Source organism: Stenella coeruleoalba, assembly GCF_951394435.1.
Source record: "Stenella coeruleoalba genome assembly, chromosome: 15".
Lineage (NCBI taxonomy): Eukaryota > Metazoa > Chordata > Mammalia > Artiodactyla > Delphinidae > Stenella > Stenella coeruleoalba.
The window spans coordinates 18,703,384-18,718,160 of NC_137161.1; the positions used below are offsets into that span (position 1 = coordinate 18,703,384).

The following is a 14,777-nucleotide window of genomic DNA, read 5'->3' on the forward strand; positions in this document are numbered from 1 at the left end:
GGGCGCTCCGGCTGATCGAGTTCAGAGATGACAGGAAACACTTTAAACTGCGATCCCAGTTCTCCTGGTGGATGGTACTCAGAGGGGGTCTACAATGGACCAGGACTGGCCCCAGATCTGAGAACTTGGGGAATGTACGTCTTGGTCTGATTTGTCATACAGAAAAGGGATGCTCTGAACTGACAACTAAATCCACCTTGGGCTCGTCTTCAAAAAAATCTTCGTCTCTCCAAGGCCAGTGACCCTGCTTGGGTACCTACCTGCATTATCACACCAGGGTGGCGTGCCAATGATCATTCTAACAACCAACCAACTGATTATACCTACCTGCGTCTCTTCAATGACAGATCTTCTCAGGCTTCCTGGGCTGGCTTACTATGCCTGTCGCCACCCATCCATCAGGCAGGCAGCTCTTTTCTCTGTACAGCATTATTTTCGATCCACAGCAGCACAGACCATTACAAAAATAGCCACAGGAAGGGAAGGGCCCATTAAACCATGTTCTAGGCACAGAGATTTTGTCTGCAAGCTACAGAGGCAACCAGAGTGGCACCCAGAAATGTACATTTGAATGCTTTTTTTTTTTTTAAGGCGAGGTTTCTGCGGAACTGGCAAGGGGACTCTGGTTGCTTCCTGTTCACCCTGAAAGCTGGCTGCCTGTGGAAACCTGGGCTTGCTCACAGGCAGGCTGCACTCCATGCTGCCACACCCTCGGTGGAAGAGCTGGACGAGGGCGTGGCCTCACACCTCCCGGTAGCCCAGAGGGAAGATCTGCTGGACCTGGGAGGTGAACAGAAACTCCTCACCTGCTTCTACCGCAGGATAACCACCAGGCAAGCATCCCTAGGTGACAAGTCTCCCGACAGCAGCAGGCTTTGCCGAGCCTCCAGAAGAACAAGTTAGAGGGTAAAGGGCGTGAGGGTAATTTATCTGACAGTTAGTTAGCTCTTAAGAGGGCAACAGAGCTGCGAACGGCCAGCCCTGTGCCCAGGGGCGGGCAGCGGGTTTGCGTGAGCTGAACGCTGGCTGTGCTGAAGCACCTTCACGCCCACGGGCCTGGACCCCGGCCTCTGTCCTCCCCAAGCTTCCATCGCCTTCCTTGGGTCTTCTCACCAGCTGGACAGAAACTGCCGTTGAGCGTAACAGTGAGTGCCCTTCAGCAGCCGGCTGCCTGTCCCCCACGAGGCCGGCAGCTCCTTAATCCCTCTTTCCTTCCTGAGGGAAAGCATCCTGTGTTCTCCTTGCCTTTAAAGAAACCTCCATCACCAGAACAGGCTTTGCTCTGTCTTCTCCTCCCCACTCCCCCCCGCCCCGACCCCGCCTCGCCCATTCCTGACGGTGCTTAACATCCCAGATCAACCCCTGCCAGCAGGGCAGGCAGCCCACCACTGCTCCTCACAGACATTTCCATCCAAGGGTGGGGAGCAGAATGTCATTACAGTACCATGGAGAAGAAAAATAATTCTAATTGTTAAAGTCCTTTTCAGAAGGAAAGCCTTTCCAATAAAATTTAAAATTTTTATTAACATTTAAATTATAAACCAAACGTTGGCAACCATATATAGACATGTTTGCTATGGACAGCTGACTGTGAGGTCATACTTTCAAATACAACTTCAGAATTAGTTTAAATAAATCAATACGTTTTCTCAGAAATTGTATAATTTCCTTCGGTTTACAGTCCGTGATATGGAAAGTTTAATATAATGTTAAATAATTTACTGTCTATCCTAAAAGTAAGCTATAGAAAACGGAATCACTATTAGGCTCGAATAACAACAAGGCTTTAACGGCTCAGTGGTTCTTCTGAAGAGTATATATAAATCTTGAAAAGGTAACACTGTTTGTTAGTTGAGCTGTAAAATCCATAAAAATAACAGTTCTGCCACAGTGCACAGATAAGTTCATTCATTCTGCTTCCCCAAGCCCCTCACCAAGCAGCTTTCAGGTCAAAGTGGAAGACGTAGAAAATCATACATCCTATGTGAAGTAATGAAGATCGCGAGAAATAGAGTGTGCAAAAAATAAACTTTAAAATTCCATACTCCAACATCATGTACGTCTATTAACAGGATTTGATTGATGATTTCACAAATACTTGCGATCATCTCAGACAGCGTCCCCTTGCACTGTCATCCGGCAGATTCAGATCCAAGGTCTTTCGATGCAACAGGGAAAGAAGTGGTCTTCGGTCTGATTTGGGGGTCACAGCCAGCCTGCTGGGGTTGCAGAGGGTGCCTTGCTGAGGGAGGACACGTTACTTGTGTGCAGGAGTTTCCTGAACGTACGGGGACAGTGCCCAGCTTGACCTCTGCCTTGGTGACCTGCTTTTCCATTCTGGCCCCACCGGCGCCGATCGTCCTGACCAAGCTGTTGCCTTGCTGTGGATCTCGGGGGCCGTGGCGTGAATGCAGGCACGTCCTCGCTGACCACGTGGGAGGAGTCGCCGCCCAGCACATCCAGCGCCCACGAACAGGTCCACCCTGGTGAGCGGGTGCTTCAGGCTTGCGTCCAGGCCGCAGGCAGGTGGCGCCACAGCCCAGCGTGTCCAGCCCCGGGGCCCTCGTCCTCCCATGGCCCCGGGGTGCTGCTGTGGCCTTGGGCACGTCGTCACTGTCCCCGCTCCAGGTGGCACCCCGGGGCTCGGCCTCCTCCGCTGGCCCTCTCGGGGCAACCCTCCACAGCCCAGCTGCCCACGCGGCCCCGCGTCTGTCAGGCTGGGTGGTGCTCCTGGTCGTGGGCAATGTGCCCTTGTGCTGCGTCCTCCTCGCCAGGCAGGCCCTCTGCTCCTCCGCCCTGGCTCCAGGGCCGAACTGCGGGAACACGTACCCTCCCTCCCTGCCCGGCTGTGGTTTTAAAGCTGCAGGACTACGTAAACTTCGTCGCCCTAGCCCAGCAAAGCTGCTCCTCCTTCCCTCCTCTCAGGAATGTCAGTGGTCCCTCAGAGCCTCCCATGCCGCCGGCTGAGGCAGCCTCTCTCTCTCTCTGAGAAGCTGCGGCCGTGGTCCTGGTCCCACAGATGGAAGGCTCCATCTCCAGAAGGCAGGGCCAGATGCGTGTGCTTAAATGCGAGACACAGTACAGTTTTTGCCTTCACCCAGAGCTGGGGCGTGGAGGCCCCGAATAGTGAGTGATACATTTCATTAACGGCATGCTTTCCGTCTAGCGTCCACTGCTGGAATCCAGGCTCCAGGCGGCAAGGCCAGGAAGGCTGCCACGCAGGCAGCCTCCCAGGAACCCAGTCCACGGCCCTCCGTGAGGTGCACAGCACCCGCTGCTCTCAACGAGGCTGGGGCACAGCTAGAGGCGGTTGTCTCCATTGACCCGAGTCCTTCGCGGGGCCCTGGACGGAAGGGGAGAGTGTCCTTACCAGCAGCGAGCCTTACAGCCCAGGGGGAAAGCCCACAGGCCAACAGGAGGGAGAGGAACCGAAGGCGGACCAGCCACTCCTTCCCGTCTCTCAGGCCCCCTCCTCCAGGCTGCACACTGGCCACCTCGCCTCCACCCCCTCACCTTCGTTCCCGACTGTCAAAATGGTCGGCGAGATGCTCCTGGGAGATGCGGAAGTCCTCAAATGGCTGCTGGTAGCGAGCTTCGAAGGAGCCTTCCCGGGCCCGGCCGTGAAACAGCTGGCCCGAGGCGTCGCAGCCCCGCTCCCGCAGGGACGCACCTCCAAAGGGACTGAGGTCGCCGTTCTCCTGCTTCAACAGGGGCAGATGCACAGGGGGTCAGCGGCTGACTGGCCCCCGGTGAGGCTGGGCCCGGCACTTGCCCCGCCCCACCTGGCCGCAGGTACCTTGGCAGGGAAAACGTCGACCTTGACGAGCAGGGAGGCCAACTCCAGGTCCTCACTATAGTTGTTCTTCAAAGGCACAGCTCTGTATCCTAGGAGGAGAAAGCCTGGCCCTGAGCCCAAGAGGAAGGCGAGCAAAGCCCCCTCACCCACAAGCCAGATCTCGGGGCGGGGGGCACAGTCTCTAGGAAGGGTCCTCACCTGTCTTCAGGCCCTTCACCGGGAAGGTAGCCTGAGCCAGGAAGTTCTGGTCACTAAACATGTCTTCCTCATACACCACAAAGCGCAGGAAGGCGAATTCGGGGTTACTGATCTGGAAGTGGAAGGGCTTGGCTGGCCACATGGGGTTCAGTCCATTGTCCACTGCGAAAGCAAGGGCAAAAGGCCTCAGGCCACTGCCAGGAGAGGACGGATCACAGGTGCGGAGGGGCCTTCAGTGCCCTGGAGGATGAGGATGGTGAGCGGGGAGGAGACTCACCCACAAACTCAGTCTTCTGCTTGGTGCTGTCATACTCAGCACCGGCCACCTCAATCTCCACGAAAGGACACACGATGCCTCGGCCATTCTTCGGCAGATGCCGGGCCCCCAGCACCTGTAAGGCAGGCAAAGATGGGCCCAGGATGGTCCTTCCAACTCATGCCAAGTCCCCACTACCCAGCGGAGGCAGTGCGCCCTCTGCTGGGCCCCAAGGACACTGCCCACTAAATCCCTCAAGTCATCAGGGCTCTAAAGGCAGCTGCCGCAGAAGTTCCTTTGAAGAAGTCCTAGCCTTAACCAAAATTTTCACGTGAGTTTTTGCAGTCAACTCCACATGAAATCCATGTCTATTTTAACATGAAAATTTAAAAATTACTTCCCCCTAGAACAAAAAAAATAGCTCCTCTCCGGGAGAAACCTGGTTCACCCCACGCCGTCCTCACTCCTCCCTCCAAGACTGCTCAGGCCCCACACCTGAACCCCACAGCACCAAGCTGCCCACATCACGGCTGCTCACCAGGGGCCTCAAGGGTGCGACCACAGAGCGAGCCCCGGGACCTCGAGGGGCGGCAGGGGGCCTCCGTCTCACTCAAGCCCCGTTCCAGGAAGTTAAGTACCATCTAGCCGATTCCTGCCGGTGGGCCGCTAGCTCACCACTGGCACTAGCTTCCTGCCTGTCTTCTGCCCACTCCTGCCAGGCAGTGGCTCTCCATGGCTTGGCCTTACTGGATAGCCCGACTCCTTAGTGCCAAGCACTGTCCACACTTAGCCAGCTGCCTCCAGCCTGTGCTGGTCAGAGCCCAGCCCCACGGGGGAGGCTGGTAGCTACACGCCCACCTCAGCAAACAGTTACATCTTCCTCGAACTCCAGGACAGTCCAGTGCCCCCTGCCCCATGGCATTAACCAGCACCCCGGCCTGGACGCTGGAAGGAGCCCAGCAGAGCGCCCCCTTCCCACCTCGATGCAGATGGCGCACGGCTCCAGCCCACGGAGGCTGCTCTTGTCAAAGGGGTCGAAGGCCTCGTCGCGCATGATGCTCGGCTGCAGCACGTAGCCGCAGTGCCCGCCGGCCAGGAAGAGGGCCTGGTTCATCTGCATAGGCTTGTCTGGAAGAGCCGGGTTACAGTGGACTCCAGCCCAGCTGCCCGGCAGGACCCCGCCCCATGGGCCACCTCCTCACCTGGGGTTTGGAAGTTGAGGGCTACCAGCTGACTGCCACAGATCCACATGGGCAAGGGGTCGTAATTGGAGGAGTCCAGCCGCTGGCCCTTGGGGTAGATGCGGGAGAGCTGCAGCCGGTTGTACTGGAGGAACTTCTTGCCTTTGGCCTTGTTCACGTACTTCTCGGCCTTGGTTTCCGGGAAGGACGACATGTCCCGGTAGCAGGCGCGTTCTGTGCCGATCTCTGGGCCAAACAAGGAGAGAGCTCACAGAGCCCGCCCACCCGGGCGCTGCTGGGGGCCAGACCCCCGCACTGCCCCTGGGCCAGACCCTTACTCTCTTCGTCGAAGGGAACAGGCCGGCAGTAGACGACAAGCTCGGAGAGCTCCAGGGCGATCTTCTTCCTCCGCTCCATCATCTTCCCCTCAGTGAGCTGGTGACACACAGGCCCTGAGCCCAGGCAGGACTCCTCCGGGCCCCTCCCTCCCCCCACCAGGAGAGGGAAGCCCCCAGCCACCTGGGGCATGCCCACCCACACCTTCCAGACCCCACTGTCTGTCCCCAGTCTCACCCCAGAAACGTACTCTCTCCTCCCTGCCCCTGAGGACACATGCTCTCCAAGACTTAGGAGAGTGGAATCCTCACCACCAACCGGGCCCCAGTGACACCCCAGGGCCCTGAGCTGGATGCACCTGCAGAGATGCTGTGACCATTCAGTACCCAAGCCTCCCTCACATAGGCACATAGGCCGCCTCCCCATTTCCTTGTGACCTCGCTGGGGACTCGGGCTTATCTTCTGTGTCCTAAGGACCGTCGTCCTTCCCACCCACCCTGGCCCAGAAGCCTCACCCCTCAGTTCCCCTCACTCACTCAACACAACCACCTACTACTCGCTGTGGCCAGACTTCAGCTACGGAGGCCCACTCACAAGTGCCCCCGTCCCGTCCTCTGACCCCTGGAGGCCCGCTTCCTTCCAGAAGGGGCTCCTATTCTCAGACTCTTCCTTCCCCTCTCAGCCCAGACCTCAGGAGCCATCCCTTCAACCTCCTGGTCCTTTCTGCCTTGTTCTTCCGGGCCCTGCTCTGACAGAATCCTCAGCACCCAGCCCTCTCGGCTTGGCTCGTGGGTGTCCTTTCTCCAAAGCAGCCACAGATGTGTACTGCAGGCCTTCCACCCCACCCCAAATGACTGCGGTGGCACTGAGCAGGAGTTCCCACACCTTGGCAAGCACTTCCTCCTCTGCCCCAGGCTCAGTGGAAGAGCCTCCCTCCTCCAGAGGCTGGTCCTTCCGACCCAGCTTGGGCTCCGCGTTCTTCCACCATCCTGCCCGGCAGAGGCTGCGCCCTTGCCTTCCACGCTCCGTGATGCCCACTGCCATCCCACCCAACCACGACCTGACACGGCTGCTGCCAACTCCAACAGGCACTTTCAGATTCGGACCCTGCCTGTCTGCTCTGCAGCCCTCCGCGCATCAGACCCCTCTGCCTCTCTTTCTTGAAACCTACATCCTCGAAGGTCACACACCTGGTTCCCAACCTATACCACCTCATCCCTAAGCCCCTGGGCACCCACTCCTGCTTCCAGCCCACGACCTGTCCTCTCACCTCTGCCCTTGGTATCCAAAAGCCCACTGAGCAGGGCCACTTGGACGTCCCACAGGTACCTCAAACTCAACACACCCTCAACATGCCATACCGCCGACCACGTGTGTTTCCTCCGATCCCTGCCTAGCGGCGGGGGCTGCCCACCCGGGGCTGCCCCGCTGCTCTGAGGGCCACTGGCAGGCTCTCACCCTGGCATCCGCAGTCTGGGCCACTTCCCGGATCTTTTTCACCCAGTCCTGCAGCTCCTCCTGTGAGTCGGCAGCCACATCTAGGGACCAGTGTGCCACCGATGCCATGCTGATGGAGAAGACGAAGAGCCGGTGGTTCTTGCCCTCAGGACGGATGGCTGGGAGGGAGGGAGGGAGAGGGGCGCAGAGCTGGGGACAGACGTGCCTGAGTCCCCACCCCACACCTCGTGAGGAGGCAGCACTGCTCTGCCAGGCCCGCTTCACAGCTGAGAACGCTGCAGACCAGCAATAAGTCGCTGCCACTCTGGGCCGCGTGCCCATCCCCACCCCGTCCCCAAGCCTCTGTCAACCCAGCGACCAGCCCATCAGGACCGTGGGCTTCAGCTCGCCAGTGGCACCCTCCACAGCGCCTGTGCAGGGCGAGCACGCAGGGGTCAAGGCCAGGGGTGAAGAAGGGAGCCTGGGCGTCAAGAGTGTATCCAGGAATGGGGAGAGCTCAGGGTGAGGGCAGCCTTTAGGGGTCCGGCCATTGGCTTTCTCCCTTGGGGCCTGAACAGGGCCACCAGGGACTGCGTGACCCTAAGGGGCAGAGAAGGGGCTGGGGGCTCACCTATCTGACAAGCCGGCACATCCAAGACCCCCCGCAGCAAGTCCCCCAGGGGGCTGTTCTCGTCCAAGTGCTGCGGAAGGCAAAGCCCACGGACGGTCAGCAAGCCCACTGTGCCCACATGGGAAATACATCTGACAAGCGAGCGTGTGAATGCACGAGCGTGGCCCACGTTTATCAGAGACCGCGGCCTCGGCGGGGCAGACAGGACCGCACGTTGAGGGGCTGTGCACGCACAGGCACGCTGACCCTGCCCGTGGTGGCGTGTGCACAGGAAGGGAGTCTGGGGATGGGAGCCCCGTCCCACCAACGGGGCTCTGGTCTCACCTCCCTCTCAGGTTCCAGGGCCGCAGGGCTGACCATCTCTTCCACATAGTTCGACGGGAACCACAGCTGCTTTTTCCCACCATAGTCACCACGCCACCTGGGGAAGCCGCAGCATGCTGACCCCTAGCAGCCACCCCAACCCCCCCAGAGGAAGGCAGCCCTGCAGGTACACCTCGGGGCCCGTGCAGGCCCGTGCCGCCCAAGCCCCTCTCACTGTCCATGCCGCCGGCACCCAGGATGCCTGGCCCCGCACCACGGGCTCTCAGCTGGCTCACCAGCCTCCTTCCTGCTTCTCCACGTTCTGGATGATGGCGCTCTTGGTGAAAGTCAGCTCGTCCTCTCTCTGGGCCTTGTAGTCGAAGAGAGCTTTGACGGCGCACTGCAGGGAAGAGAATCACCGGTCAAAGCAGACAGGCCCTCTGCCTCCTCTCCTGACCTGTGGCCGCAAGCACATGCGCTGGGGCTGCCCAGCTGGGGCTCAGGCGCCACCGCCAGTGACCCAGCCTCACTACCGTCCTCAGCCCGGGCCTGTGGGAGGCTCCAGGGCAGATGGAACAGGAGAGCAGGGCCTCTGCCAGGGAAGCTCCTCAGGGTCCAGGGAGAACCTTGCAAGCCCCTGCCCAGGGCCCCAGGAGCCAGGCTAGGAGGGGAGTGTCTGCGGGTGCTGAGTGCCTCCTCTGGGACCGGAAGGCTTGCAGTGTGCCTGGGACCCCATCATTCCTCATCTGCAAAGTAGGAGAAGGAATCTTCTCCCAGGCTCCATGGCTGCTGAGGAAAGCGGGTGAGGAAAAGGGCACAGCTCCTTACCCCTTAGAAAAAAGCCCTGACAGAGCTCCATGAGGGGAGGGAGGGAGGAGCAGAGAACACCGTCTTCTGGCCAGCGTGCCCCACCCCCACCCCACTGCCCCCAGGGAGAAAACAGGGGTCACCCAGGGAGTAGTCTGGAAGGGTCGGTGCGGACCCCCAGGAACAGGGCTGGGGAGGGGTCGGCGCCGGGAGAGACGCGGTCGTACACCAACCGCACACCTCTCACCCCCTCTCTGGCCTCGGAAGACCACAACACCACTTCTCCCCAAAGACCGCAGGTGGCCCTGAGCAGAGAATGCAAGCCCCAGGCAGCTGGAGATGCTCCCCAGCTGCCTGCGCCCAGAGCCCGAGGCTGCACCTTGAAAGTCGGCATGGGGTTCGCCTCCACGTAGAAGCCGGGGTTGCGGCCCTCATACAGGGCTCCATAGTCGGGTTCCTGGAAACGGGACAGAAGGGGCTTTGTTAACGCCCAGAGGGGAGAGAGGCTGCAGGCTTCCGTGTCCCCACCCCTCCTCACCGGACCAAGTCTGCTGCCTTCACACACCTGGTCCGCCAGGGTCCCCCAACCTCAGGGGCCTGGCCTCACCCCTCCTCTCTCTGCCCTTGCGCCCACGGCTCCAAAGTCTCGGTTCCTGAAGCCCCCCTGCGCCTGCCCCAAGCCCCCAGCACACTTCTCTCACACCCCAGCCTCAGCAGGCGGCAGCCCGCGCCTAGGCCACCCAGGTCCAAGGACAAGAGTCTCAAGTGGACCTTCTGCGCTGGACCCCTTCCTCTTCCCCAGGGCCACACCCCTGGCCCAGAGCCCTTGGGGCCCCGCCCCACAGCCCTGCCTTCCTCCCTCACTGGTCTCCCTCCACAGCCGCGCCTCTGTAGCCTATGCGCCCCTGCCCTGGGGACAGAGTCTGGTCTGTGCCCAGCCCCGGGCAGACCCTCTCCCCGTGTGAGCCCTAGGACCTCCGCACCCCACATCCTGGCCCACGGGGATCTCTGCTGGACGCCTGCCCCCACCTCTTCACCCGGCCAGCTTGTGCCTGTCCTTGTAGATGCCACTCAGAGGCCACTCCCTCCAGGATGCCTTCCTGGCTCCAGCTGGGCTAGCTGGCCCTCCCAGCAGCCCCGCGGCCCCCGGGCCTCTCTGCTCCCCACATCCACAGCACCCCGGGACCGTCAGGTGCGGCCTGCCCCGCCCTGCCTCCCAGGCTCTCACCGCTGTGCCGATCTTCTCCAGCGCCTCCTCGTTGATGGGATAGCGTAGCTTCATCTTGCGGTACAGGGGATGCTTCTCGTAGTAGCTGACGAGGTCCACGAGGCTGTCAAACTCTGAGTTGCCCAACATCACGGTCTGGCCCTCCTGCTGGACGCGGCAGTGCTTGATCTTGCCCTCAGCCCTGACAGGGACCGAACAGCCACACAGGGTCAGGGCAGCCCAGACCAGGCGTGCCCACACCGCCCCAGACCCCAGGGGGACCCCCTCACCGGAAGGAGATGGCGTAGGAGTTGGGCTCATTCCGTTTCCGCACCAGGAAGGCCCCGTCCCGGGGGACGCGCATCAGCATGTGCTCGGCCTGCGCTCTGGTCAGGCTCGCGTGGTACCACCTGTGGACGGGCCCGAGTCAGACCCGGCCACCACCCCCGGGTTCCTGCCCCGTCCCCATCCCCTCCCTCACTCTTTGCTCTCGTGGGCGTTGGTCTGCGGGACGGGTTCTGAGAGGCGCATCTCAAATTCGTTGCAGCGCAGGGGCACCTGCTGGTAGTGTGTGATGAGGTCATAGAGTGAGTCGAAGACGAGGTTGTCAGTCAGGAAGAACTTGGGGGTCCCTGCGTCCTGCCGGGAGTGGATCCGGCAGTGCTGGACTTTGCCGTTCCGCCTGAGGGAACACGGGGAGGCAGTGAGCAGCAGGCCGGGCCACACGCCACGCTCCACCCGCGGCGAGGCACCAGGCCTCAAGCAGGAGACACCCTGAGGACGGCTCAGGTGGGGGCGGCCCTCTAGGGGCTCCGCGCTAACTGCAAGCGTGTGTGCGCGTGACGCACTGTGGGACCTGGCCTCCCCTGCCGGCGTCGGATCCACGTGTGCACGCGCTGGGAGGGTTACCAGAAGGAGAGGGTGTAGTCGCCCACGAAGGTCTCGCTCTCGCGCACGAGGAAGGAGCCGTCGGGGGCCCCGGTCTCGATGCAGTACTCTGTGAGCAGGCGCTCGGCAATGTGCCGCCCATCCCGTCCTGCCCCGAGCTTCCCGTGAAACCACTTCTCGTTGGAGTGCAGCTCTGTGCTGCCACTGGCCTGCAAGGCAGAGGGCGACAGCAGAGACACTCGGTGACTCTGACCCCAGCCCGGCCCCCGGCCCTGGGCCAGCCCCTCACCTCCTTGGGCTCCTCCTCGTCCTCGTTGCCCTGGTCACTGCTGGTCTCCTCGGAGTAGTAGATCTTGCTACTGGTCAGAACGAAGTAGTGGGGATACCACTCCTGGAAGAGGCGGGAGCGAGGCCTGTGAACAGAGCCCTCTCACCACCCTGCCCCTCAGGCCCAGCCAGGCCCAGCGCTCACGTGATTCACGGGGTCCTCCAGGTAGAGGATGCCGTTCTTGATGGAGTTGCTGATGTCGTTCTCAGAGTACATCACGGACGTAGGCACCTCTTCATAGGCACTGCCCTCAGCCAGCTTCTTGTGCTGTGGGGGACAGGCCACCACGTGGCTTCCCAGGCCCAGGCCCAGGCCCAGAGCCCCACCTCCTCACCCAGGCCTGGACCCACAGCTGGAGCGGAGGAGTGGGGCCCCCAAAGCCCTACCTTGATGAGGATCTTCCTCTTGAGCTGGCTGGGTGAGGGGAGCCCGTCAGCAGCAATGTCCACGGGCTTGGTGAGGAGTGTGTCCCCGAGCACCTTCTTGAAGTACTGGGCCATGTTCCTCTGCTGGGCGATGCTGCAGTGGTCCTCGATGGACAAGATGACCGGGTACCTGCAGGGTGGGGGACCAGTGCATAACACAGATCCTGCAATTCCTAGGAGTCACGGCTCAGACCCTCACAGAGTGAGGTGTTAGGAGCCTCGGGCCCAAGGTCCCTTCTAGAGGGTAGTCACCCCAGAGAAGAGGCAGGCCCTGGCCACTGTGGGGGGTAGGAGAGGGGTCTAGAGAGGCACTTTTGGGTGCAGCAGAAACCAACGGCTGGGACTGTTGCAGGCAGGTGTCCCCAGAGTTGATCTCATCACGGAGGCTGCCCCATCAGCAAGGAGAGACATCCTACACCCAAGGTCAGGAGAGGTGACAAGCAGCCTCCAAATTTAGCTACTGGGGGACCCCAGTGACCCCCTCAGTGAGGTGGGAGAGACTAGTGACCACGTGTTGTGGGGAACAATAGGAACTGCAGAGTGAGAGACAAGGAGCACAGACAATTCTCCGGATTGTGACGGGAAAGGAACTGGCAGGACAATGGCCTTGTGAGCCCAGGGTTAAGGAATTAATTTTTGAGGATGAGAAAAGCTTGACTGTGTTCCACAGGCTGAGAAAGACCCTTGGAGTGAGCATGTGGGCCAAGCGTGCAGGAAGTGAATGGCTCGGGAAGGGTGGGCTCCAGCAGGTGGCAGGAGGTGGAAGGCAGGGAGGGGGTAGCACATTCAAGGGGACCCAGGAGAGAGCTGGAGCCGAGCCACGCCACTCACTCTGAGGCCACAAAGGCGTGCTCCTTGATGGTGTGCAGGACGTCTGAGAACTTGATCTTGGTGGTCAGGGTGTGTCCGTGGTAAATGACTGGCATCCCGTCTGGACCATCCCAGCAGTCCACTGGAGAGCAAGCAAGGTGACCAGAGTCAAGCGGGCAGGCCTCCCCCCCGCCCCCCCGCCCAACCTAGCCCCCACGCACACTCGATGCAGCGGCAGCCCATCCGCAGGCAGCGGGCGTAGGCTTCCAGGGAGGACTCGCTGGAAAACTGGTCCCCGGTCAGGTACCTGGACAGGGAAGCAGGGCGAGGTGGTCAGGCGAGACCCACCTCCCGGGGTCGGGTGTGGGCCAAGGGAGTCACTCACGTGTTGTGCGAGGAGGAGATCCAGTAGTGGGACAGGGGGTTGTTCATGGTGTCGGGGCACACGGCGTCCAGCTGCGAATTCCATATGCTGTTCTCCTTGGAGAACAGGAAGGTGACGAACTGCCCAGGAGCAAATGCGGAGAGAAGAGAGGATGAGCCCCTGCCCTGGGCCACAGCACAGGGTGACACGGGAGAGAGTGCTCAATCCAGGTCGGGGGCACGATGGACTGCGGGAGGGACCTGGCCGGGCTCCCGTGGGCCCGTCTGCTCCCTGATTCCCCGATGGAGGGTGAGGGGCAGGGCTCACCTCATCCAGGAAGAAGTAAGGCTCCTCGATCTCTCGCAAGGGGTCTCGAAGGAAGCTGAGCATGAACTCCTGCACCTGGAGCCGGTCGACAGCCCATAGCTCCTGATGGGTGGGAGGGTGGGGCATGTGAGGGGCCTCCATCCCGTGGTGAGCCCAGCCCCTCTCAGCCAGCACCCTGGCCCAACCCCAGCCCAGTCCTACCCCCTGGTACTCGAGGAGGAACTGCTGGAACTCAGGAAGGGACACCCGGCAGAGCTCCGGCCGCTCCCCCGCCCTGCGGAAGAGAAGGGAAATGCCTGGCGGCCGGCTGGCTAGCGTGGGCCACAGACAATGAGGGGCCCCTGGGAAGGCAGGGCCCAGCTCCCGGCCAGCACAGCCGCCCGGAATGGGCCAGCAGGGCTCCCCTGCTCCCGCTGCCTCCCACCTGCATCGGGAATCAACCAGGCGAGGGACAAAGGGGCCCAGGGAGAACCCCACCTCCCCAACTCAAACCAAACCTCAGGGCACTGGCTTCCAGGAAGGGGAGGTCCATCTGCAGGAGACAGAACCAGGTCAGCATGAGAGCCCCTGGGAGGCCACGTGGGGAAGGGGCTCTCAGGAAGAAAGGCTGGGGCAACAGAAAGGGGCAGGCCTCACGAGGAGAAGAACTGGAGAAATGGCACCCAATCGCCCCCAAGCAGGGCAGCAGGGCTGAGGCAAGCGGGGCTGGGGTGGGAGAGCAGGGTAGGGGCGGTGGGGGTAGGTGGCTCATGCACCGTCTTCTGGGCGCTGTACATAAGGCTGCGGTACAGCTGAGCAAACTGCCCGTAGGTGATGTCGCTGGTGCGCTGCTCCAGGTCCTGCGAGGCAGAGCGGCACTTCCGGTCAGGCCTCCCGCAGAGCCTGGGGCAGCCAGCCTCCCCACCCGCCTGCAGACGGCCCACCGGCCCTTACCGTCAGCCGCTCTCGGAGGAAGCGCATGTTGGGGACCCGGTAGTTGACCTGGGACAGCATGTTCTTCAGGTCCTTGGCTGATATACTGAGGAAACAAGGACATCGCCAGTGGCCTCACCCCACCTCTCACGACCTCTGACCTGTGGGCTGAGTCCACCTGGGGCTGAACAGGTAAACAACACTACTCTGGGACTTGCAGTCCTGACAGTGAGGCTGGCTCAGAACCATGGGGTAACCAAAGGAAGTCCCTTCCTTTCTCTGGGCCTCAGTCTCCTCAGCTGAGCAAAGGAAAGTCTAGGATTCTGGCAAGGAGGGGTCACCAGCCTCAGTAAAGTGGGTCAGGGCGGGGCAAGGGGAGCCCATCTTCGGGCCGCCCTCCCACCAGCACCGCTCAGCCCACACGTCTGGGCCCTCAGCTCTCCCAAGGACAGAGAGAGGCAGCCACTACTGCGGGACCTCCAGGCTCCTTCCACCTCATTCTCAAACTCCCCGAGAGGGGCAGGCAGCTCACAGGACTCCCGCCCACTGCCCCTGGGAGTCAGGGCCTCCG

The 14,777-nt window shown here is 61.3% G+C and overlaps 1 protein-coding gene across 3 annotated transcripts in view; it reads right to left on the bottom strand.

Moving 5' to 3' along the window:
• Window positions 1–1,189: 1,189 nt before the first annotated feature.
• PLCG1 (phospholipase C gamma 1) overlaps window positions 1,190–14,777 on the bottom strand; it is a 36,208-nt gene continuing 22,620 nt past the window's right edge. For 2 of the 3 annotated variants that reach the window (XM_079946404.1, XM_079946402.1), the window contains exons 6-33: window positions 14,228–14,312; window positions 14,050–14,133; window positions 13,792–13,826; window positions 13,496–13,568; window positions 13,295–13,396; window positions 12,989–13,107; window positions 12,825–12,910; window positions 12,625–12,745; window positions 11,755–11,923; window positions 11,513–11,635; window positions 11,330–11,431; window positions 11,062–11,249; window positions 10,634–10,834; window positions 10,443–10,562; window positions 10,174–10,354; window positions 9,325–9,402; window positions 8,435–8,538; window positions 8,160–8,256; window positions 7,836–7,905; window positions 7,226–7,383; window positions 5,770–5,866; window positions 5,453–5,677; window positions 5,230–5,378; window positions 4,272–4,386; window positions 3,995–4,156; window positions 3,797–3,885; window positions 3,514–3,701; window positions 1,190–3,343 (exon numbers count right to left, since the gene is read on the bottom strand). In XM_079946404.1, coding sequence (XP_079802530.1) covers window positions 3,301–3,343; window positions 3,514–3,701; window positions 3,797–3,885; window positions 3,995–4,156; window positions 4,272–4,386; window positions 5,230–5,378; window positions 5,453–5,677; window positions 5,770–5,866; window positions 7,226–7,383; window positions 7,836–7,905; window positions 8,160–8,256; window positions 8,435–8,538; window positions 9,325–9,402; window positions 10,174–10,354; window positions 10,443–10,562; window positions 10,634–10,834; window positions 11,062–11,249; window positions 11,330–11,431; window positions 11,513–11,635; window positions 11,755–11,923; window positions 12,625–12,745; window positions 12,825–12,910; window positions 12,989–13,107; window positions 13,295–13,396; window positions 13,496–13,568; window positions 13,792–13,826; window positions 14,050–14,133; window positions 14,228–14,312 — 3,364 coding nt within the window. In that variant the 3' untranslated portion in view covers window positions 1,190–3,300. The remainder of the gene's footprint in view (window positions 3,344–3,513; window positions 3,702–3,796; window positions 3,886–3,994; window positions 4,157–4,271; window positions 4,387–5,229; window positions 5,379–5,452; window positions 5,678–5,769; window positions 5,867–7,225; window positions 7,384–7,835; window positions 7,906–8,159; window positions 8,257–8,434; window positions 8,539–9,324; window positions 9,403–10,173; window positions 10,355–10,442; window positions 10,563–10,633; window positions 10,835–11,061; window positions 11,250–11,329; window positions 11,432–11,512; window positions 11,636–11,754; window positions 11,924–12,624; window positions 12,746–12,824; window positions 12,911–12,988; window positions 13,108–13,294; window positions 13,397–13,495; window positions 13,569–13,791; window positions 13,827–14,049; window positions 14,134–14,227; window positions 14,313–14,777) is intronic. The other variant, XM_079946403.1, reaches the window with a different exon arrangement.